Source organism: Mobula hypostoma, chromosome 2 (assembly GCF_963921235.1).
Source record: "Mobula hypostoma chromosome 2, sMobHyp1.1, whole genome shotgun sequence".
NCBI lineage: Eukaryota > Metazoa > Chordata > Chondrichthyes > Myliobatiformes > Myliobatidae > Mobula > Mobula hypostoma.
Window position 1 is genome coordinate 150479745 of NC_086098.1, and position 26403 is coordinate 150506147.

The following is a 26403-nucleotide window of genomic DNA, read 5'->3' on the forward strand; positions in this document are numbered from 1 at the left end:
AATAATGAAATTGTATCAAACAAGGAGCCAACGTTGATGGCATGAAATGGAAGAGAAATAAAATATGACAGCACTGTTAAGAACAGAAAGCTTTGGCTCAATATTGAACAGCAGTAGTTGCATTTCCATTTATTCCTTATAGCAGAAGCCAGCCATGCAGTATTTAATGCTAGTTATACAACAATGAAGTCTGGTAAATAATACACAATAAAAAAAGCTTTCAATATGTAACTAATTGCCATAACTAGAATCTCCAAGAAGCCACCCAAGCATTCACAGCTTTGCATCCAAAGGCAATTTATTTTTTATTTGGAAAGACAGCATGGTAACAGGCCCTTCCAGCCCAACAAGACTGTGCTTCCTAATTACACCCACATGATCAATTAACCTACTACCTAGACAGGAAAACAAAAAGTTACTTTCCCCAAGTAGTGAGGCTGATCAACACCTCCACCCACTAGCCCACCCCACCACATCTGTTTTATCATTTCCTGTAGGTTATTTTATGTACAGACACTCCTGGGCCTAGTGTCACTTTTGGGCATAGAATCAAACTATGTATATAAGCCACCTTATGTATTTATATATTTTGTGTTATTTATTATTTTGTTCTTCATCTTGTGCTGCATTGGATCCAGAGTAACAATTAAATTCTCCTTTACACTTGTGTACTAGAAATGACACTAAACAATCTGGAGTATGTCTTTGGAATGTGGGAGGAAACCCATGCTGTCACAGTGAGAACATAAACTCCTTACAGACAGCAGGTTGCTGACACTGTAATAGGGCTAAGCTAACCACTACACTACTGTGCTGTCCCAAGACAATTAAGGAGGTACAATCATCATTTATTACCAAACCAAATGATATTTAGTTGCAGGGATTCATAGTCAATCAAATTATTCTTTGAACTGTCATGCTTTATTAAAAAGGCAGTGTTTCACAGCACTTTTTAAGAGTTGTAATGTGACCAATCACTAAGTGGGATTCAATATAAAGGGCAAATAAAATTATGGCAAGCACAAGCAGACCGGCCATTGTACGAGTGGGCTAGTGTTGGAAGTGGCTTTAGCTCATCATGCCTCAGCGAGGTAAGTATCTGGTGAGTTTCTCTTTTTCTTTTTTGTTCTTCTTGATTCCTCATTCCTGGTCGTCTGTTAGGGCACGGGTAGTGCAGTGAGAATGTCTCCAGGGGCAGTGTTTTGTTCTGTGTGTGTGAGATGTGGGAATTCTGGGAGACCTCCAGACTCCCATGTAACCACACCTGCACCAGGTGCACCCAGCTGCAGCTCCTCAGAGAATGTATTAGGAAACTGGAGTGCAGCGTGATGACCTTTGGCTCATATGGGAGAATGAGGAGGTGACAGATAGGAGCTACAGGGAAGTAGTCACACCTAGGTTGCAGGTAACTGGGTGATTGACAGGAGAAGGAAGGGAAATAGAAAGCCAGTGCAGAGTACTCCTGTGGCTGTTCACTCAATAATAAGTATACCACTTTGGATACTGTTGAAGGGGTTGACCTAACAAGGGGAAGCCACAGCAACTGAGTCTCTGTGGCTCAGAAGAGAAGAGATGTGAAGAGGACTGCAGTGATGATAGGAGATTCCACACAGAGGAACAGAGACAAGATTCTGTGGGTTCAATAGAGACAGCCAGATGGTATGTTGCCTCCCAGGAATCAGGATCAGGGATGTTTCAGATCGGGTCCACGGCATTCTAAAGGGGGAGGGTGAGCAGCCAGAAGTCTTGGTACATATTGGCACCAATGACATAGGTAGGAAAGGTGAGGAGGTCCTTAAGTAAAAAGCTGAAAAACTGTACCCCTAGGGTAGTAATCTCTGAATTGCTGCCGGTGAGGGTAAGAATAGAATGTGTTGGTAGATGTATGAGTGGCTTGAAGAACTGGCGCGGGGGAGGGGTTCAGATTTATGAATCATTGGGATCCCTCTTCTGGGGAAGGTACAACCTGCACCTGAACCTGAGGGGGCCCAATATCCATGCGGGCAGGTATGCTAGAGCTATTCGTGAGGGTTTAAATTAATTTAGCAGGGGAATGGCAACTGGAGTGATAGTGCTGAGGAAGAGGTCATTGGTTTACAAACAGAGGCATTGTATAGTGAGACTGCTAGCAAACAGAAGCCAATGATAGAGCAAAACTGCCGTTAGCAGAATGAGTTGCAATGTAAAAGGCAGTCAAAATCAAAAAAGGTGAATACAGGATTGAAGGTGTTATAATATTTCAATGTGCACAGTATACTGAATATGGTAGATGAACTTGTGGCTGAAAGATTATTATAGCTTAGAGCTTAACGTCCAAGGATACACACTGCATTGAAAGGACAAGCAGACAGGCAGAGGGGGTGGCAAGGCTCTGTTGATAAAAAGTAAAATTAAATCAAATCTTTAGAAAGAGGTGACATAGGACTGGAAGGTGTTGAATTGTTGTGGATAGAGCCAAGGAACTGAAAAGGTAAAAAGACACTGATGGAAGTTATATACAGAACCCAAACAATAGTGAAAATGTGGTCAACAAATTACAATGGAAGATAGAAAATGCATGTCGAAGGGGCCATATTACAAAAATCATGAGAGATTTCAATATGCAGGTAGATAGGGAAAATCAGCTTAGTGCTGGATCCCAAGAGGGGGTATTTCCAGAATGCCTACAAGATGGCTTTTTAGGGCAACTCATGGTTGAGCCCATTAGGGGACCAGCTATTCTGGATTGGGTGTTGTAAAAGGAAAGGGAATTGATTAGAAAGTTAAAGAAACCCTTAGAGTCCAGTGATGATAATATAATAGAACTCATCCTGCAATATGAGAAGGAGAAGCTGAAGTCAGTTATATCAGTATTACAGTGGAGTAAAGGGAATTAGAGGCATGAGAGAGGAGCTGGCCAAAATTGATTGGAAAAAAATATTGTCAGGGATGATAATAGAACAGCAATAGCTGTGATTCCTGGGGACAATTTGGAAGGTGCAGGACATATACATCCCAAAGAGAAGGAAGTATTCCCAAGGCAGGATAACAACCTTGGTTAAAGTGAGAAGTCAAAGCCAATATAAAAGTAAAAGAGAGGATATATAATAGAGCGAAAATTATTGGGAATTTAGAGGATCGGTAAGCTTTTAAAAACAGAAGGCAACTAAAATGTCATAAAGGAAAAGATGGAATGAGAAGGTAAGCTAGTTAATAATATTAAAGAGGATACCAAAAGTTTCTTCAGATATGTAAAGTGTAAAACAGAGGTAAGAGTAGATATTGGACTGCTGGAAAATGATATTGGAGAGGTAGCATTGGGGGATCAGAAAATGGTGGATGGACTAAGTAAGTATTTTATATCAGTCTTCACTGTGGAACTCACTAGCAGTATGCTAGAAGTTCGAGAGTGTAAGGGGGCTGAAGTTTGTGAAGTTGCCATTATTAGGGAGAAGGTTCTTGGGAAACTGAAAGATCTGAAGGTAGATAAGTCACCTGGACCAGACGGTATACACCTCCAAGGCTCCGAAAGAAATGGCTGAAGAGATTATGGAGGCATTAGTAATGATCTTTCAAGTTCCAGAGGACTGGAACTTGGAAATGTTATTCCACTCTTCAAGAAGGGAGAGAGGTGGAAGAAAGTTAGTTATATGCCAGTTAGTCTGACCTCAGTGGTTGGGAAGATGTTGGAGTTGAGTGTTAAGGATGTGGTTTCAGGGTACTTGGAGGCACATGATAAAATAGGCAGTGGTCAGCATGGTTTCATTAAGGGAAAATCTTCCCTGACAAATCTGATGGAAACCTTTGAAGAAATAACAAGCAGGATAGACAAAGGAGATTGGTTGATGTTGTGTTCTTGGATTTTCAGAAGGCCTTTGACAAGGTGCCACACATGAAGCTACGTAACAAACTACGAGCCCATGGTTTTACATTAAAGATTCTAGCAAGGGTAAAGCAGTGACTGATTGGCAGGAGGCAAAGAGTATGAATAAAAGGCGCCTTTTCTGGTTGGCTGTTGGTGGCTAGTGGTGTTCCACAGTGGTCTGTGTTGGGACCACTTCTTTTTATTTTACATGTCAATGATTTGGATGACAAAATTGATGGCTTTTTGACCAAGTTTACGGATGACATTAAGACAAGTGGAGGGGCAGGTAATTTTGAAGAAGTAGCGAAGCTACAGAAGGACTTAGAAAGATTAGGAAAATGGGCAAAAAAGTGGCAGATGGATTACAGTGTTGGGAAGTGTATGGTCATCCATTTCGGTAGAAGAAATAAAAGGGTAGACTAGTTTCTAAATGGAGAGAAAATTCAAAAATCTGAGGTGTGAAGGGACTTGGGAGTCTTTGTGTAGGACTCCCTGAAGGTTAATTTGTAGGTTGAGTCAGTGGAGAGGAAGGCAAATGCAATACTGGCTTTCATTTTGAGAAGACTAGACCATAAATGCAAGGATGTAATGTTGAGGGTTTATAAAGCACCGGTGAGGTCTCATTCGGAGTACTGTGAACAGTTTTGGGCCCCTTATCTAAGAAAAGATGTGCTAGAGAAGGTTCAAAGGAGATTCACAAATCTCTTGTCATATGAGGAGCTTTTGATGGCTCTGGGCTAACTGCATTTCAGAAGAATGAGGGATGACCTCATTGAAATGTATCGAATGTTGAAAGGCCTCGATAAGAGTGGATGTGGAGAGAATGTTTCCTACGGTGGGGAAGTCTGAGGCCAGAGGACAGCCTCAGAATAGAGGGCTGTTCTTTTAGAACGGAGATGAGGATGATTTTCTTTAGAGAAAGAGCGGTGAATCCGTGGAATTTATTGCCATAGGCAGCTGTGGAGGCCAAGTCATTGAGTATATTTAAGGCAGAGATTGACAGATTCTTGATTCATCAGGGAATGAAGGGAATCGGGGAGAAGGCAGGAGATTGGGACTGAGAGAGAAAATGATTCAGCCACGATGAAGTAGCAGAACAGACTTGATGGGCCAAATGGCCTCATTCTCCTCCTATATCTTATAATCTTATGGTATATTATAAAGTACTAAAGATACATAAACTATCATAGGAATGAAGAGATTACGTAAAATGCAATAAGGGTAAGGGAGTCACCACGCTTACTTTCCTGACATCATTAAAAGCAATTGCTCTAATTGTGAACTAATTTTAGAATCCTGTACTGTGGTGTAAAAGGCTCCCCAGGGAATGTTCAGGTTTGTACCACCTGCCACCGTCAACTACAGGAAAAACAGAATATCTGGTAAACACTCAGGTCAGGCCATATCTATGGAAAAAGAAACCTTTGATATTCTAGATTGAAACTCATAACAATGGAAGAGCAGAAACAAGGCAGTTTTAAGTTGCAGAGAGGTGGGAGGAAGAACTAATGCAATCACTGCTACATCACTGGGAGGGCAAGATCAAGGTTGTGGTGGGCATAAGTTGTAGACAAGTCAATCACTTGATAAGAGCAGGTAGAGATAGTGAACCTAAACAAGAGGTAATAAGAGCCATCAGAGCATAAGACATAGGACACAGAATTAGGTCATTCGGCCCATCGAATCTGCTCCACTATTCCATCATGGCTGATTTATTATCCCTCTCAACCCCATTCCACTGCTTTCTCCTCATAACCTTTTCATGCCCTTACTACTGAAGAACCCATCAACCTCTGCTTTACATATACCCAGTGACTTGGCCTCCACAGCCATCTGTGGCAATGAACTCCAAGTATTCACCACGCTTTGGCTGAAGAAATTGATTCCATACTTTGTCGTAAAGAGATGTGCTTGTATTCTGAGGCTGTGCCCTCTGACCCCAGATTTCCCCAACTATTGGAAACATCCTCGCATCGTCTACTCTATCTAGGCCTTTCAATATTCAGTACATTTCAACGAGATCCACCCTCATTCTTGTAACCACCATCAAACACTCCTCATACTTAACCCTTCCATTCCTGGGAGCATTCCTGTGAACCTTATCCAATGCCAATGTATTGTTTTTTAGATAAGGATAATAGATAATAAGTGGTTTATTATTGTCATGTGCAGTGGAAAATTTTGTTTTGTATGCCATCCTTGCCAAACATTTCATCACATTAGTATTTTGAAAGCTGAGTATAGTGTTAGTTATAGAGAAAGTGCAGTGCAGACAGGAAAGTGCAAGGCCATGACAAAGTAGATAGTAAGGTCACTTTATCATACCATGGGATTGTTCAATAATCTTACTGTATGTCAGCAGGACAGAAGCTGTCCTTGAACCATGTGGTACCTGCTTTCAGGATTTGATGCCTTCTGCACTTTAGGAGGGGGGAGAAGAGAGGATGCCTGTGGTGTGCGTGGGGTCTTTATGTTGGCTGCTTTGTAAAAGCAGCAAGATAAAATCTGTGCTCACCCCATTTTAACAGGGAGAGTCCCTCTTGTCCTCACCTACCACCCCATGAACCTCCACATTAAACAAATCATTCTTCAACAGAATTCTACTACCAAACAGATCTTTATCTCCCCCCCCCACCCCCACACTCTCTGCTTTCCACAGGGATCACTGCTCTTTGCCCATTCGTCCTCTCCCACTAATCTTGCTCATGGCACATACCCTGCAAGTGACAGATATGCTACACTTGCCCATTTACCTCCATTCAGGGCCCATAACTGTCCCAGGTGAGGCATCACTTCAGCTGCGAATTTATAGTCAATAGTATCCAGTACTCCAGAAGTGGACTCCTCTACATTGGTGAGACCCGAAGTAAACTAGGGGACCACTTTATTGAGCACCTCTGTCAAAGGCAAAATTTCCCCGAGAGCAAACCATTTTAATTCCTATCCTGATTCCCATTCCAACATGGAGGCTCTTTTGCTAAAATGAGGCCACTCTCAGGGTGGAGGAGCAACACCTCATATTCCATCAAGATAGCCTCCAACCTCATGGAATGAACATTGATTTTTCCTTCCAGTAATTTTCCTTTCCCGCTCCCCTTCCATTCCCCACTCCGTCCTCCTACCTCTTCTACTCGTCTGCTATCACCGCCCCTGGTGCCCTTCCTTCATCCCTTTCTCCCATCATCTGCTTTCCTCTCCTGTCAGATCCTTCTTCTCCAGCCCTTTACTTTTCCTACTCACCTGGCTTCACCTATCACCTTCTAGTTGGTTCTCCTTCCCCTCCCCCCCCGTTTTATTTTTGGCATCATCCTCCTTTCCTTTCCAGTTCCGATGTAGAGTCTCAGCCTGAAATGTCGACTGCTTATTTTTTCCCCATTTGTGTTGCCTGACCTGCTGAGTTCCTCCAGCATTCTATGTTAATTTCCTCAGGATTTCAGGCATCTGTAGAATTTTGTGTTTATCAGAGAAATATTAAGTCTTATTCATCCTTCATGTACTCACTCTGCAACATAAAACTAACTTTGATTTTTTTATTTCTGACAGAAAGTCTTTGATCTGAAAGATTAAGTGTTTCTTTCCAGAAATCCTGCTCAACCCAGTGTTCCCAGCTTTTCACATTGCTATAGATGTCTGATGGAGAGTATATTGACTGGCTGCACCATAGTGTGGTATGTAAGCTCCAATGCCTTTGAACAGAAAATCTCACAAAAAAATAGTGGAAATCACGGGTAAACCCCTCCTCACCATTAAGCTCATCTACACGAAGTATTGTCATAGGAGAGCAGAATCCATCATCAGTGTGCCCCACCACCCAAGACATGTTCTATTCTCGCTGCTGCCGTCAGGAAGAAGGTACAGGAGCCTCCAAATTCACATCAGTAGTTTGAGGAAGTTATTACCCCTCTGCTTCACTTGTCCCAACATTGAAATGTTCCCACAACTTCTAGACTAATTGTCAAGGACTCTTCATCTCATGTTCTTGATGCTTATTGCTTATTTATTATTATTTCCTTCTTTCTTTCCTTTTGTATTTACAGCTTGTTGTCATTTGCACACCAGTTGAGCTCTCAAGTTGATGCGGTCTTTCATTGATTCTGTTAGTGTTATTATTTGATTATGGATTTACTGAGTATGCCCGCAAGAAAGTGAACCTCAGGGTTATATATGGTGACATACATATAATTTGATAATAAACTTACTTTGAACTTTTTTACCATCTGCAGATTTTCTTTTAGATTTTCATCCACTGCCAATCTAAGAATACTACTAGAAAATAACATAAATAATAACTGAAGAATTTTTTTTGCCTTTATCTGAAGCTGAATGCATCTAGTTATAGAACAATACAGCACAGAAACAGATCTTTCAGCTGACCTAGTCCATGCCAAACTATTAATCTGCATAGTCTCATCAAAAATGTACCTGGACCATACCTGGACCATACCATTCCATACCTCTCCTATCCATGTACCTATCCAAATTTCTCTTAAGTGTTGAAATCCAACCCGAATTCACCACTTCCACCGGCACTCACCATCCTCTGAGTGAAGATGTTCCCCTTAAACATTTCACCTTTCACCCTTAACCCATGACTTTTAGTTCTAGTCTCACCAAACCCCAGTGGAAAAAAGCTCACTTTCATGTACCCTATCTAAACCCCTCATAATTTTGTATACCTCTTTCAAGTCTCCCCTCAGTCTTCTATGTTCCAGGGAATAAAGTCCTAACCTATTGTACCTTTCCCTATAAACTCAGGTCCTCAAGCCCCAGCAACATCCTTGTAAATTTTCTCTGCACTCTTTCAATCTTATTGATAATCTTCCTGTAGGTAGGTGACCAGATCAGCACACAACATTGCAAATTAGACCTCACCAATGTCTTATACAACTTCAAAATAACATCCGAACTCCTGTACTTGATAGTTTCATTTATGAAGGCCAATGTGCCAAATGCTTTCTTTCCACCTTTATCTACTTGTAACTTTCAAGGAATTATGAACATGTATCCCAGATGCCTCCATTCTACCATCTCTGTTCTAGAATATTTAAATACCTTTACATTTAAAGATTATTCAAGTGATAAAGGCTCAAACAATTTCATTCCTTCCACCTATTGACAATAAGATACTTTAGTTCCTTTACCTGATGAGTCGAGTGTGCTACTTGTAGTCGTCATACCAAAAGCAGCTTCAAAGTCAGGTTGCAAAATATTATTTGAAACTGGAGGCACTGTCGCATTTGTATTTGCCATAAATGCATTTCCAAAGCCTTGAAGAAACAAAAATATATATACTGTATACTTTTTTTAAAAAAAGGCAATGTCACATAAATTACACTCCTTTGGATTACAGCTAACTTCAAGAGCAAATCACCTCCTCTTGGAAAGTTCTTCAAACTGGCTAAATCACATGCAATTCCAGGCAACATAAATGCAGTGGTGTGGATATGGAACAGTGCATGGAATTACATTTACAATTACATAATGCTGAAAATTCGATCCTGCACTAGAAATACACTGAATTAAAACAGTAGATTTTAAACATAATTTCCATATTTAACAGAACTGCAACAACTTCAAGCTACAAGGAAAGGATATTACAAAATAAAATTAGTAATACACACACATTTTTCAAACTGAATGACTACTTTAAATCTCACACCCCCACCCATCACCACTACCCTCCAAGTACATCCTTTGCCCTCCCCATCACAACAAAAGTCAGTTACCAGCTAGCAAGTCAGACGATGCAGATGAAGTGGAAAGGGCCTGATTGGCAGGCTGAGACTCGGGAACAGAACTGCCAAAGGCATCTAATATTGGAGTCCAGGGGAGCAGCACAAAAAAGAGCGAAGAAAGCACCAAACTTAGATCAACTGATTTCTGCAACCATCAGAAACAATTACCCACTTAAGCGAACAGATTTCAAATTTCTACTTGTTTGGCAATGGATGCAACATATTTAGAACGTCAAACGTTTCTACATCACATGCTATCCTAAAATCACACAATTTATCCGCTTTAGATGTATTTGAAAATTACAGTTTAATATCTTGGTGCAGAATGGTATTTCAGTGAAAAATTCAGTACTTGTACAAGGTAACAGTTACACGATTGAATCTAAGATCATACATGAGGTGCTGCTGAGAAACATTAATAATGAGTGCAAAAGTGTTGAAAGATCTGTTTATTTTAATGAACATTTTAAACAGCACTACATAACAGTCTGTTTTGCTGCCACATTAGTTTTAAATACCAGAGCCAATGAAATGCTGAACATCTGCTCAACTTGGGGAGATATCTGAAAAGTATACCCACCACCAAACAGATCAAGTACGGCTGAAGATTCTGATTTAGCAGGAGAGGCACTGACTGTGGGTGGTGCTACAAATGCTTCAACTGTTGCAGGCAAATAAAGGAAAATAATATAAGTAACAACAGAAATACCAGAGATTTCTCATAATAAGATTAGCAGCTGTTCCTAAACCATAATCTGAAAGTCAATTGTCCTCTTGTTAGGTCATTTCAAAATAATTCCAGCAGCAAGAACAATTTTCAACATTTCAGACTCAGTTTCTACCAATTGTCAGAGGTGATATAACAGTAAGTAGCCTTAAAAATCTGTGGAAGCCCAGTCTACAAACAAACATTTCCATTTGTATTTATTGGTGGTTTACTACTTAAATTACATGAATTTCGAAGTTTAAAAGGAATTTGTTTTCAGTGTTACTGTCTTATTTATAGAGTAATCCTAAAATTTGAGCATTTATGTTCATTATTTCCCGCATCTTGAAATGAAAGGTTTTTTAATTAATTAATTAAAAATAGAGCACAGAACAGGCCTTTCTGGCCCAATGAGCTGTACCACCCAGCAACCCACCTATTGAACCTATGCTAATCACAGGACCATTTACAATGACCAACTAACCTACTAACTGGGATGTCTTCAGACTGTGGGAGGAAGCCCACGTACACAAGGGAAGAGCTTACAACTTTCTTAAAGAGGACGCAGGAATTGACCTCCGACACCCCAAGCTGTAATAGTGTCGCGCTAACTGCTACATTTCCATGGCACGGTAAATGTTCTTCCCATTAAATATCTATGGCCCATGATATTCAATTACATGACAATCTTGAATATTCCTCCATTCGTTTAGGTTTAACACAAATTTTATAAAAATACTTAAGAACAAACAACTGAAGATGACACTTTTTCCCAGCTGCCCTTAAATCAAAATCAGAAGTTCATTATTCATTCTACAATGGCATTTCAAATATTTTTAATTAAAATAATTACAAATAGAAAGGAGATCAACATATTGGAAATCCCTCAAAAAGCCAGGTCTGACATTTGGGTTCCTGGTGAAATTTGTGCATTTATACTTCAGACTAGAATTAAAAAATAACAGGAGTGCTAATATTCTTAACAGAAAAGGATAAAGGCCTAGGTGTGAGAGGAAAGGGACACTTGAAGTAAAGAAGAGGTTAAGAACATAAGACAAAGGAGCAGAATTAGGCCATTTGCTCCATCAAGCCTGCTCAGACATTCCATAATGGCTGATTTAGTATCTCTCTCAAACCCAGTCTCCTGCTTTTCCCTGTAACTTTTGACACCTCAACTAATTAAGAACCTATCAAACTCTGCTTTAAATATGCACAATGATGTGGCCTCCACAGGCATCAGTGGCAATGAATTCCACATAAATTACATGACTTTTCTCTGTGGATGAATGCTTTTGGCAAACTGGAAAGGAAATATCTGATGGTTAATTTAGAAGATCCTGTTATGGCATTCAAAAGGCAATAAAAGAAACAGCCTGAAAGTTGTCAAAGGAATGAATGGGATGTCAAAAAAAAGCTTCCACTCTTCAAAATTAGCGAAATCTAACTGTCCCAACATTTATCCATTACGTTCAGTTTCAGAAATAGTTATACCAGTTATAGCTGTCTGCAGCTTTGTTAATGGTGTTGAGTTAGTCACGAGCCAAATTATGCACATGAATACATTTGGAAGCTCAAATTAAGTGAAAATGCCAAAGGGTTGTAGAGGAGCTGTAAGTAGTGGACAAAACAGGGGGAATATATACAGGTAGGGACTGAATGGGTAGAATAGGATTTTCCCAATGTGCACTCACAGCTGGTGAGCCTTCCTGCTAAAAGTGCAGTTCCATTGTGCTCCACCAATCAATGCAGTCTGTCACTGACCAAATGACTACATCACAACCTGGTAGTCTGCCCAAACTCCACTAAGTCACCTACCCAAATCCACTTATTTTTTAAAAAAATTCTGTTAACTGAATTCAAATTCTTAAAAGCCTGATTATCACCATGACCCATTTAAACTTGCCATTTCCTCTTTGGCTTTGGTAACCGCCAATTCCACTCACTTGAGGGCACTGAAAACGAACCAGATTATCACAACTTCAAAGTCAGAGTTACACAGCAGGAAACAGCTCTTCAGACCAAGCCATCCATGCCAATTAAGATGTCATTCTAAGCTAGCCTCTTGCTGACCAATATCCCTCTAAACCTTTTCTGTCCATGTACCTGTCTCAACACTGCAATTGTGCCAGGCTTGCTCCATACAAAAAATGTTACCCCTCAGGTCCTTTTCAAAATCTTTTCCCTCTCACTTTAAAATCTATTTTGACTAGTTTATTCAATTATTTAGGGGTACAGTGCAGAATAGGCCCCTTCTGCCCTTCGAGCCTACCTAGCATGTCTTTGGACTGTGGAAGGACGTACAGACTCAGTACACGGTACACCGGAATTGAACTTCAAACTCAATTGCCCTGAGCTGTAATAGCGTGGTACTAACCACGATGTTATCATGGTGCCCTAGTTTTAGGTTCCCCTACCCTAATAAGGAGGACAGGTTATCCACCTTTATCCACACTCATGTATTGGATAAATCTTTATATGGTCACACTTTAGCTTCATGTATTCTAGGGAAAACCAAAAGTCCCATCTCCTCCTAGTAAGCTTTCCACGCCCAGCAACTTCCTCAACTCTTTTTCTAAACTCCTTCCAGTTCACTCTGCTTTGACCGAGGTGCTAGTGATCATAAATCTACGCCATCACCAAAGCGCTGAATGACGTTGTCCAAAGCTATCCTTGGCATAGCTCACCTGCTGCTGCAAAGTTCATCTATGCATGTTACCTACAGATTTATAATTTCAATGTACTCTTGTAAAACAATCCTCTCCTATACAGTGGATTCCGGTGAATTGGGCCATCAGTTAATCTGGACAGCTGCTTATTTGCGACAACTCTTATAGAACTAAAACTGATCGAGAAAATGGTCGGTGTTTCCTTTGTTTATTTTGGCTACTAAGCTATTTAATTGGGACACGAGACTGATGCCAAAAAGTTTGTAAGTAGTGTCAGTCACACGTGTGTATGGTTGTTAAACACTACATCATGATTAGAATAAATAGTTTTTAAATACTGTCAGTTGTATCTATTCGTCTTCACAAAGCAGTGATTTTTGTCACTGATAGTTGGCACGAAATAAGCAGTAAGACAATTCAGAACTGCTTTGCTCACTGTGGTTTCAAACATTCAGGCTTGAAGATACCAGAAACAGCTGGGAGTGAAAATGAAAATGAAACAATTTCATTACTTCGGCATGTTAGGAATTACAAAGAATTAAGGCATTGACAATCATCTTGAATGTTACAATGAAAATGAAGATCTAGGGGATGCAATCATCAAAACATTGTATGAGGTCCATGTACCATTCCTCATCGGGAGAGCAGAAGAGTAGTGAGCAACTTTAAATTCCTCAGTGATACCATTTCAGGATCAGTCCTGGCCCAGCACATAAGTGAAATTACAAAGAAAGCACATCAATGCCTCTATTTCCTTATGTTTACAAAGATTCAGCATGACATCTAAAACTTTGATGTGTGGTAGGGAGTATATTGACTGGTTGCATCATAGCCTGGTATGGAAACACTAATGTCCTTGAACAGAAAATCCTACAAAAAGTCATGGAGATGGTCAAGTCCGTCATGGGTAAAGCCCTCCCCACTACTGACCACATCTACATGAAGTGCTGCCACAGAAAAGCAGCATCCATCATCAAGGACCCCCACCACTCAGGCCATTGCACTGCTGTCATCAGGAAGGTGGTACAGGAGCCTCAGAACCCACACCACCAGGTTCAGGAACAGTTACTGCCCCTCAACCATCAGACTCTTGAACGATAGGGGATGACTTCACACCCGCCAGCACTGAACTGTCCCCACAACCTACGGACTCACTTTTAAGGACTCTTTATATCATGTTCTCAATATGTATTGCTGAATTTTTTTTTTTCCTCTCTTTTGTATTTGCAGTTTGTTGTCTTTTGCATATTGGTTGTTTGTCCATCCTGTTGAGTATGGCTTTTCACTGACTCTATTGCATTTCTTGGATTTACTGTACATGCCGGAAAGAAAATGAATCTCAGTGTTGTATATTGTGACATAATGTATATGTACTTTAATAATAAATTTACTTTGAACTTTGAAAGCAGTTAACTGCACTGATTTTGTTCACTTACAGTCTAATCAAAAGAACATGGCAGCATACATTAGATAAATTCCTCTGTTGCTAATTATTAGGAATTAATAGCTTTATAGTGCTGTAATAGCATTGGTAGTGTCCTAATTTGTTCTGCATTTCATTTAAATGCATAATTTGTTAGTCAGTTAAATAGTAGTTTGTCCTTTTTTAATGCCTTTTTAACTACTTCCATAAAACTTTGACTAATTGGGGCAGACACTAAAATGAGCCGAAATGTACTGGTTCTGATGTGTCCCAATTAACTGGAATCCACTGCACTATACTTAATCTCAACTCCAACATCCATATCCTAAATTATCCAAAATTCAGGTAATCTGTGGATTCTTGACCTTCATCAGCTAAAACCCACCACAAAGCACATCTTTCCCTCCCCCCCCCCGCTTTCCGCAGGGATCACTCCCTACGCAACTCCCTTGTCCATTCGTCCCCTGCCATCCCTCCCCACTGATCTCCCTCCTGGCACTTATCCTTGTAAGCGGAACAAGTGCTACACATGCCCTTACACTTCCTCCCTTACCACCATTCAGGGCCCCAGACAGTCCTTCCAGGTGAGGCAACACTTCACCTGTGAGTCAGCTGGGGTGATATACTGCGTCCGGTGCTCCCTATGTGGCCTTCTATATATTGGTGAGATCCGACGCAGACTGGGAGATCGTTTTGCTGAACACCTACGCTCTGTCCGCCAGAGAAAGCAGGATCTCCCAGTGGCCACACATTTTAATTCCACATCCCATTCCCATTCTGATATGTCTATCCACGGCCTCCTCTACTGTAAAGATGAAGCCACACTCAGGTTGGAGGAACAACACCTTATATTCCGTCTGGGTAGCCTCCAACGTGATGGCATGAACACTGACTTCTCAAACTTCCGCTAATGCCCCACCTCCCCCTCGTACCCCATCCGTTATTTATTTATATACTTACATTCTTTCTCTCTCTATCCTTTTTCTCCCTCTGTCCCTCTGACTATACCCCTTGCCCATCCTCTGGGTCCCCCCCACCCTTTTTCTTCTCCCTGGGCCTCCTGTCCCATGATCCTCTCATATCCCTCTTGCCAATCACCTGTCCAGCTCTTGGCTCCATCCCTGCCCCTCCCACTTTCAAATCTCTTACTAGCTCTTCCTTCAGTTAATCCTGACGAAGGGTCTCGGCCTGAAACGTCGACTGTACCTCTTCCTAGAGATGCTGCCTGGCCTGCTGCGTTCACCAGCAACTTTGATGTGTGTTGCATCAATCACCCTCCTCACATTTAATGTCCAACAGTCCTCAAAGAAATTTATGGAATCCAAGCATCCAGCTCAATTACACTCCCCATTTTTTTCCATTTTCATCTTTTTACTACTTTTTCCAGCTTGAAACTCAGCTCTATTATAACCTTCCATTACTTAGCGTACTGACAGTGCAGCTCAAGGGCAATTTATGGGTAATTATACTCCTACAAAGAAACTTGGAAGTTAGACCGTAAGACATGGAAGCAGAATTATGCCATTCAGCCATCGAGTCTGCTCAGTTATTTGATCATGGCTGATTTATTTCCCCTATCAACACTAAATCCTGCTTTATTACAAGCACTATATGCAAAACAAGGTACTATCTTTCCAATCCTAGGGCCATCGGTTCCGCTTTTGTCTGTTCTCTTTCTTTAGCCATCTTTCTGGAAAACTTGTAAGGCTTCTCAACCATCCCCTGCCTTTAATTCCCTTCCCCAACAATCCAGGGCCACACATCTCTACTATCTTGCTGTCACTCCAGGCTTGTTTACTGCCAAGTCTTCAACCTTCCTCCAAGTCACTTAACATCCAGAATCTTCTGTGGTACTTGTATTATCTCCTTAGAACATTGAATGGTACAAATTAAATTAGTAATCAAATGACCAACTAAACTACCCCCCTCTGCTTACACGATTCCACTTTCATAACATTCATGTGTCTATCTAAACGTCTCTTAAAAGTATCTAATGTACCTGTCTCTACCACCACCCAAGGCAGCACATTCCAGACACCATTCACTTTTGTGTAAAAAAAAACTTGACCCTCACATCGCCTTTGAACTTAACCCGTCTCACCTTAAATGCATAGCCTCTAGTCTTAGACATTTCAGCCTTTGGAAAAAGATACTGTCTGTCTACTCTATCTATGCCTCTCACAATCTTATAAACCTTTATCAGCACTTTCATCCAATGTGGTCTATATCATCTATTCCACTAAACCTGGCCTCTAACCACATGGATCATAATTATGCCAAGTTTCTATACTCATACACATTATTTGGAATTATGTCCATCTGGTTATTAATTCACATTTCTTAACCGAGCTCCATCTGTCCCAGAGGACATAAAAATTAAATGATTTCTTCATATAACTGCCACAATCCATTTTAGCTTTCACAGTTACCAATTTTTATGTTCAAAGAGTATAGGAAGACTCACCAGATAACAGATCAGCAGTAAGACTACTTTCTGGCAAAGGGGAAGCCCCGCGTGAAGGGGTTGAAAAAGCATCTTTGAAAGTGAAAGTGAAAGCAAGTAAACAGTTAAACAGTGAATTATTCCTGCTTCCGAAATGCACATTTTATAAACTAAAACAGGTTTCAAACGATTACACAATGTTGTCAACTTTGTGTGTGTTTGGGAATTTCAGATGGGAAATGAGATATTCTCCTTTTTTTTTGAGTACCTGATGCAAATAGGTCTATACTAGGACCCGCTTCGGGTTTAGGAGCTGTAGATGCATTTGGCTCAGGAACAGAATCAAATAAATCTAAGAACAAAGACAAGATACATTAATTCCAAATCTCCTTTAACAAAAGTGGAGCAGTTAAAAGGTTTTAACATAAATTGATTACACAAGCTGACTGCTAACTAGAAGTTAAGCAAATTTGTACTAAAGAAATTATAATGCTTGTTTACTTGACATTTAGATTTATTTAGCTCAATTATCAGTCTCAGTTCACAAATCCCAAGATAAAGATAAAGTTACCACCAAAAATATCAAGAGCAGGTGCAGTGGTAGTGGTGGCAGTAGTAGTATCTGCTGTTGTGGTGGTGGTAGCAGTAGTAGCAGTCGCAGTAACAGTCGCGGTTACAGTAACAGTCTCAGTCGTAGTCACACTAGCAGTTGTGCTGGTAATGGCAACGGTAGCTGTACTGGCAGTTGCAACGGTAGTGGTGGGGGTAGTTGCTGGAACGCTGGCCTCAGCGGGCTTCATAGCAAAAAGGTCCAGTTCAGCAGCAGCCTCTGCACTACCTTCTGATGGTGCAAAAGGGTCTTTGGAAATGGACAGAGGTGGGAAGAAAGAGGGTCAGAGGATGGAAAAATCAGGGTTTACAATCAAGATGCTAGGGTTAACATCTACATTTCAGTAGATTGGCTTACATTTCCACAAAACAATTTTATTACATTTTCATTAACCCTAGTCACATACTTTTGCATCATTACAAAAGTTGCATGAAAAGAAGGGTTAGTTAATGCAAAGAAACCAATATTTTATACATTCTCCTCACAGCCAACAGTTTACTCCATTACAATAGCCACCACCATCCCAAATTAGAAAAGTGCACAGCATATTACCAATTAAAACACAGGAGTTCTTTTTAAAAAGGTATAAAGCCAATCTTCATTTTAAAAAAGAAATTATATTTCCAATTATAAAATACAAATTATGCAAATGCTTAAAATGTGATGGATGGCAACAGGTTAAGAAGTGCTTTGGGTTGATGTAATGGATAAAAACAAAGAGTTAGTATGGTACTGTTGAAGAGGTATGAATTGAGAGTTGGCCTCCTGTTTCACTCAAAGACAGAAGAGCAGAATGATAGCATTCAGCCCATTAAGTCCGCTCCACTACTCCATCACGCCTGATTTACTATCCCACTCAACCCCGCTCTCCTGCCTTCTTCCGTAGCCTGAGACCCTTAACAATCAAGAACCTATTAAACATCCACTTTAAATATACTTAATGACTTGACCTCCACAGCCATCCATGGCAATGGATTCCACAGATTCACCATCCTGACAAGAAATTCCTCCTCATCTCTGTTCTAAAGAGGTATTCTTCTATTATGAGGCTGTGCCCTCTAGTCCGAGACTCTCCCACTATTTGAAACATCTTCTCCATGTTCATAACTATCTAGACCTTTCAATTAAACAGGTAGGAGCAATGGAATGGTGCAGTTGGTATTGACTGTTTAGTCTTTCAAAATCAAAAAAAAGTGGCCTTTGCACACCAAAGATGGGAGCCTTTGCAAATGGGCCTCATCTGAATTCCATCAACCAAACTTCAAGTGCCAAACAGGTATTTGGAATTAGTTTAGAATTTTGTAAATAACAACAACAAAAAAAAACTGGCTTATATTCATGGCCAAGAGGCAATTGCAGTGAGGTAGAAGCAACAGTTTGTGACAGTAAGGGAAAAGCTGATGGACTGACTGAACAGCATTAAAACTGAATAAATACATTTTGAAGAAACAGATGTTTCTGAAGATGTAAGGAGAAGAATGAAAAGTTAGCAGTGAGGTGTAAAAAGTGGGGGAGTAAATACAGGGGTAGCAGCTGGATGGAGAATTTCATGAGATGTGCAGAAGAGCCCTCATAACAATATTAAAATGTTTTTTTAGGAATATTACTTGGAGCACAGGCTCCAGTCACTTGAATACTAATGTGAACCATTTCTTAACCTGTCCATTTCTATCTACTGGACCTGGGGCTTCAATTAAACAGTCTACCATTCAAAAAATTTTAGGTGGATTTCTGAGCACAAAAAAACTACCGTAAAATAGATTAAGATGGGCAAATAAGTTTGTCGAAGATACATGCCAAATATTCCTTAATCAATTATTGATTTTTCAAATGGGAAGCAGTTTGCCAACAGTGAAGAATAACCACCCATACCTTCTTATCATAAAGACCATCTATGACTTACACATAGTCTCTTTACTTGAACAGTAGTCAGGATGTGGACAACAAATATAGAAAAGTCATAAAAAGGGCAATGTTGTAATAGTTATGGGGATTTCAATAAGCAGATAGATTTGGAAAATCAGGGTGGTGCTGAATCCCAAGAGAGGGAATTTATAGAATGCCTATGAGTGTTTTTTTTTAGAGCAGCTTGTGGTTGAGCCCACTCGGGGAATGGCAATTCTGGATTGGTTTATATAATGACCCAGATTTGATAAGGGACCTTAAGATCAAGGAACCCTCAGAAGCTAGTGATCGTTATATGATAGAATTCACTCTGCAGTTTGAGAGGGAGAAGCTAAAATGGGATGTGTCAGTATTACAGTGGAGTAAAGGGAATTACAGAGGCATGAGAGAGGAGCTGGCCAAAGCTTATTGGAAGTGAACATTAGCATGGATGACGGCAGAACAGCAGTGGCTAGAGTTTCAGGGAGCAATTTGGAAGGCACAGGAAAAATACATCCCAAAGTATTCTCAAGGAAGGATGAGGCAACTATGGCTGAAAAGGAGTCAGAGACAGCATAAAAGCAAGAGAGGGCAAATAATATAGCAAAAATTAGTGGGAAGGTAGAGGATTGGAAAGCTTTTAAAAACCAATTATAAAATGCCATAAAGAAAGAAAAGATTAAATATGAAGCAACACACACAAAATGCTGGAGGAACTCGGCAGGCCAGGCAGCATCAATGGAAAAGAGTACAGTCGATGTTTCAGCCCAAAATGTTCACTGTACTCTTTTCCAAAGATGCTGCCTGGCCTGCTGAGTTTCTCCAGCATTTTGTGTGTGTTGCTCAGATTTCCAGCATCTGCAGATTTTCTCTTGTTTGTGATTAAATATGAAGGTAAGCTAGCCAATAATTAAAAAAAGACGATACAAAAAGTTTTTTCAGATATATGAAGAGTAAAAGAGAGACACAAGTGGATATCAAACAACTGGAAAATGATGCCGGTCAGTATAGTTTCCTTAATTGAAAATCTTGCTGGGCATATATGTTGGAATTCTTTAAGGAAGTAACAGGTAGGATAGGCAAAGTAGAGTCACTGTATTTTATTTATTTGTATTTTCAGAGGGTCTTTAATAAGGTGCCGCACATGGTATTACAGAAGAGATACTAACATGGATGGAAAATTGTTTGACCGGCAGGAGACAAAGAGTAGGAATGAAGTATGACTTTCTGGTTGGATGCCGGTGACCAATGGTGTGACGCAAAGGTCGGTGTCAGGATGGACCGACCTTTATATGTTGTATTTTACAATTATATCCAAATCAATGATGTGAATGATGGAAATAATGGCTTTGTGACCAAGTTTGTGGATGTTACTGAGATAGATGGAGGGGCTGGTAGAGTTGAGGAAGCAGGGTGTCTACAGGAGGACTTAAGTTGGGAGAATGGGCAAAGAAGTGGCAGATGGAATATAGTGTAGGGATGCATGGTCATACACTTTGATAGAAGGAATAAAGATGTGGACTACTTTCTAAATGGGAGAAAATTCAAAAATCTCCCTATTTCAGGTGCAAAGGGCCTTAAGAGTCCTTGTGCAGGATTCCCAAAAGGTTAACTTGCAGTTTGAGTCAGTGTTAAGGAGGGCAATTGCAATGTTAGCATTCATTTTGGGCGGACTAGAATACAAAAGCAAGGATGTAATGCTGAGGCTTTATAAGGCTTTGCCCAGACCACCCTTTCGAGTATTGTGAGCAATTTTGGGTCACTTATCTAAGAAAAGACGTGCTGGCATTGGAGAGGGGCCAGAGGAGCTATACAAGGATTATCCCAGGAATGAAAGAGTTAACATATGAAGAGCATTTGATGGCTCTGGGCCTGTACTTACTGGAGTTCAGAAGAATGGATAGGAGGATCTCATTGAAACCTATCAAATATTGAAAAGCTTAGACAGAGTGGATGTGGAGGGGATGTTTCTTATCGTGGGAGAGTCTAGAACCAGAGGGCACAGCCTCAGAATAGAGGGACATCCATTTAGAACAGAGATGAGGAAAAATTTCTTTAGCCAGAGGGTGGTGAATCTGTGGAATTCATTGCCATAGATGACTGTGAAGGCCAAGGCATTGAGTATACTTAAAGTGAAAGTTGACAGGTTCTTGATTAATCAGGATGTCCTGGGTTACAGGGAGAAGGCAGGAGAATGGGGTTGAGAGGGATAATGAATCAACCAAGATGGAGTGTTGGAGCAGACTTGATGGGCTGAATGGCCTAATTCTGTTTCTATGTCTCATGGTCATTAAGCCTACCTTAGCTCCTTCTACAAGAAAGGCTCTCTTCTCCAGACTCAATCAGTCGAAGGTATTTCCCCAATACACTACCATTACCCATTAACTTGAATTTAGCCCAAACTATCACAGCCTTGTTCAGACCGCACATATATTCCTATTGAGCCAAAATTACACTTTCCAATTTCTTTCTGGCCTCACTCCCAACCCCAGCATATCCCATTAATTAACCCTTGTTTGAGTAACCTTTAATTATGTACCAGCTAAATCACACAAAAGACCTCTTCTTAAAAACTGGGTGTCATCACTGTTGGCAGACACTTTTTGTCTTCTGTAACCTTTACAAAGTTGACTCCTCAAAACATTGAGCATTGAAACAGTTTGCACTGAAGTAGTTTGAATATATAATACCTTTCATTATCATGTATCTCAGTGTTTTGCAGTCAATTAAGTACTTTTGAAGCATGATCACTGCTATAATATTGCACAGTACTTAACAACAGCTAGCTTCCTCAACGTTACAGAGATTTACCTGGATGCTGCCTAGATTGAAGGGTATATGTTTAGAGAGCTATGGCTTTTCTGTTTGGAGCGAAGGAGGATGGGAAGTGGCTTGATGGAGATGAACATGATAGTAAGAAGCATGGATCGAATGGACAGTCAGAGACATTTTCTCAGGGCAGAAATGGCTAATACTAGGCGGCCAGGCAGAATAACTGCAAGGTGATTAGAGGAAAGTACGGGGGGATGTCAAAGGTAAGTTTCTTTTTCTTTTACACAGAGACCCTGTCAGGGGTGGTGATAGAGGCAGATACATTAGGGACAGTCTTAGATAAATGGATGATAGAAAAATATAGAGCTATTGGAAAGGAATGATCTTAAAAGTAGGTTAAAAGGTCAGCACAAAATTGCAGGCCAAAAGGGCTGCACTGGGCTGTAATATTCTATGTCCTGTTACTAATCAGAACATTGGAATTTCCAAGCATAATTATGGTATCTTGAAGGATCCCAAGTTGAAGAGTATTTAGCTCCCTCAAGTGGTTGGATGACAACAAAACAAGCCTGCATTTAAAACACATGGTGTAAATCTGTTGAATTGATTCGTTTTTACTTGATATTTCCTTAATCTATATTCCAAGAGCTCAGTGATTAAGTCTTTTCCTCTTATAAGGTACATTTGGAGCCTTATTTAATGGAAGGAAAGCTTTACATTCACAATTTTATCACTGTCAAAGTCTAGAAAATGTTACATTTCTAACACAAATTGCAAGAGTTTAATGTCAAAATAAGCCATAATTACTGCTTAGACAACTTACTGCTAAAATTGAAGTATAATTCCTTGACAAATATTATTTTGAAATAAAGGAAAAATAAATATATTTTTTCAAGAAATATTTTAACTTGCATCTCAATCATGTATATATTTGTATATAAAAATACACTTTCTACGTAATAAAAATTTTAAAGAATAAACCGTGCAATGCCTTTTTATTCTTACATTCATACTCAATGCTCTTTGTGTTGTTCTATTACATTCCTACATATTAATAGGGTTGCTGCCACTCATGTGGTCCCCTGGGTGTGGTGCTATACAGCTACAATAATTGAGCGGCCTCTTCACCCAACCCTGCCCTTCCCTCTCCAGTAGCAGAAAAACTCAAAACTGTGGTCCATCACCACTGAGCTATTTATCATGCATATAATACACTAATATTCAGCACTGTACAATATTTAATGAAAATCTGCTGCCTCCTGCTAAGTTAACAACAAATATTTCATATTACTGGTCACTCAATCAACTTACTAGAATCGTAGAAATATCTGATGCTAAGAATCTCTCTGAACTGTGTTTAAACTAATGGGTTCCCAAAATAAATTGCTAGATCTGGATGGGAAACTTCCTAGAAGAACAGCAGTAATCCCTTACAGTATCACACTAAATCCAAATTCCAAGCCAATGAAAGATGTACTTAATAAATGCAAGTTAATCTCAAGATAATGCTTGACTGATTGGGCAACTTGCCAATGAGCTTTTCATGCATTAACAGCCTACTCTTGACTGAATTTCTAGTGCTTTAAATATCTAGCATCAGTGAGATTCATAATGATGAGGTGCACCACAAGGCTGTGTGCAGAGCCCCCTGCTCTACTCGCTTTACACTTAAGACTGTGAGGCTAAGCACAGCTCCAATGCCACATTCAATTTTGCTGATGACACTACTGCTGTGGGCCAAGTCAAAGGTGGTGATGAATCAGCATATAGGAGGGAGATTGAAAATCTGGCTGAGTGGTGCCATAACAACAACCTCTCACTCAATGCTAGCAAAATCAAAGAGCTGATTATAGGCTTCAGGAGAAGGAAACCTGAGATCCAGGAGTCTGTCCTCATTGAAGGATCAGAGGTAGAGAGGGCTAGCAACTTTAAATTCCTTGGTAGTATTATTTTAGAGGGCCTGTCCTGTCCCAAGTGTAATTGCAAAGAAACATAGAAACATAGAAAATAGGTGTAGGAGTAGACCATTCGGCTCTTCGAGCCTGCACCACCATTTATTATGATCATGGCTGATCATCCAACTCAGAACCCTGCCCCAGCCTTCCCTCCATACCCCCTGATCCCCGTAGCCACAAGGGCCATATCTAACTCCCTCTTAAATATAGCCAATGAACTGGCCTCAACTGTTTCCTGTGGCAGAGAATTCCACAGATTCACCACTCTCTGTGTGAAGAAGTTTTTCCTAATCTGGGTCCTAAAAGGCTTCCCCTTTATCCTCAAATTGTGACCCCTCGTTCTGGACTTCCCCAACATCGGGAACAATCTTCCTGCATCTAGCCTGTCCAATCCCTTTAGGATTTTATACGTTTCAATCAGATCCCCCCTCAATCTTCTAAATTCCAACGAGTACAAGCCCAGTTCATCCAGTCTTTCTTCATATGAAAGTCCTGCCATCCCAGGAATCAATCTCGTGAACCTTCTTTGTACTCCCTCTATGGCAAGGATGTCTTTCCTCAGATTAGGGGACCAAAACTGCACACAATACTCCAGGTGTGGTCTCACCAAGGCCTTGTACAACTGCAGTAGTACCTCCCTGCTCCTGTACTCGAATCCTCTCGCTATAAATGCCAGCATACCATTCGCCTTTTTCACCGCCTGCTGTACCTGCATGCCCACTTTCAATGACTGGTGTATAATGACACCCAGGTCTCGTTGCACCTCCCCTTTTCCTAATCGGCCACCATTCAGATAATAATCTGTTTTCCTATTTTTGCCACCAAAGTGGATAACTTCACATTTATCCACATTAAATTGCATCTGCCATGAATTTGCCCCCTCACCCAACCTATCCAAGTCACTCTGCATTCTCTTAGCATCCTCCTCACAGCTAACACTGCCACCCAGCTTCGTGTCATCCGCAAACTTGGAGATGCTGCATTTAATTCCCTCATCCAAGTCATTAATATATATTGTAAACAACTGGGGTCCCAGCACTGAGCCTTGCGGTACCCCACTAGTCACTGCCTGCCATTCTGAAAAGGTCCCGTTTATTCCCACTCTTTGCTTCCTGTCTGCTAACCAATTCTCTATCCACATCAATACCTTACCCCCAATACCGTGTGCTTTAAGTTTGCACACTAATCTCCTGTGTGGGACCTTGTCAAAAGCCTTTTGAAAATCCAAATATACCACATCCACTGGTTCTCCCCTATCCACTCTACTAGTTACATCCTCAAAAAATTCTATGAGATTCGTCAGACATGACTTTCCTTTCACAAATCCATGCTGACTTTGTCCGATCATTTCACCGCTTTCCAAACGTGCTGTTATCACATCTTTGATAACTGACTCCAGCAGTTTCCCCACCACCGACGTTAGGCTAACCGGTCTATAATTCCCCGGTTTCTCTCTCCCTCCTTTTTTAAAAAGTGGGGTTACATTAGCCACCCTCCAATCCTCAGGAACTAGTCCAGAATCTAACGAGTTTTGAAAAATTATCACTAATGCATCCACCATTTCCTGGGCTACTTCCTTAAGCACTCTGGGATGCAGACCATCTGGCCCTGGGGATTTATCTGCCTTCAATCCCTTCAATTTACCTAACACCACTTCCCTACTAACATGTATGTCGCTCAGTTCCTCCATCTCACTGGACCCTCTGTCCCCTACTATTTCTGGAAGATTATTTATGTCCTCCTTAGTGAAGACAGAACCCAAGTAATTATTCAATTGGTCTGCCATGTCCTTGCTCCCCATAATCAATTCACCCGTTTCTGTCTGTAGGGGACCTACATTTGTCTTTACCAGTCTTTTCCTTTTTACATATCTATAAAAGCTTTTACAGTCAGTTTTTATGTTCCCTGCCAGTTTTCTCTCATAATCTTTTTTCCCCTTCCTAATTAAGCCCTTTGTCCTCCTCTGCTGAACTCTGAATTTCTCCCAGTCCTCAGGTGAGCCACTTTTTCTGGCTAACTTGTATGCTTCTTCTTTGGAATTGATACTATCCCTAATTTCTCATCAGCCACGGGTGCACTACCTTCCTTGATTTATTCTTTTGCCAAACTGGGATGAACAATTGTTGTAGTTCATCCATGCAATCTTTAAATGCTTGCCATTGCATATCCACCGTCAATCCTTTAAGCGTCATTTGCCAGTCTATCTTAGCTAATTCACGTCTCATACCTTCAAAGTTACCCCTCTTTAAGTTCAGAACCTTTGTTTCTGAATTAACTATGTCACTCTCCATCTTAATGAAGAATTCCAGCATATTATGGTCACTCTTACCCAAGGGGCCTCTCACGACAAGATTGCTAATTAACC

General features: G+C 40.5%; 1 protein-coding gene across 10 annotated transcripts in view; it reads right to left on the reverse strand.

Moving 5' to 3' along the window:
• Nucleotides 1-26403, reverse strand: part of snap91a (synaptosome associated protein 91a) — a 204328-nt gene that overhangs the window by 39328 nt on the left and 138597 nt on the right. For 8 of the 10 annotated variants that reach the window (XM_063040866.1, XM_063040865.1, XM_063040864.1 and 5 more), the window contains 6 exons: nt 17389-17676; nt 17086-17169; nt 16839-16910; nt 10160-10240; nt 9571-9654; nt 8986-9111 (listed from right to left, as the gene is read on the reverse strand). In XM_063040866.1, the coding sequence (XP_062896936.1) occupies nt 8986-9111; nt 9571-9654; nt 10160-10240; nt 16839-16910; nt 17086-17169; nt 17389-17676 (735 nt within the window). The remainder of the gene's footprint in view (nt 1-8985; nt 9112-9570; nt 9655-10159; nt 10241-16838; nt 16911-17085; nt 17170-17388; nt 17677-26403) is intronic. The other 2 variants (XM_063040867.1, XM_063040872.1) reach the window with 2 other exon arrangements.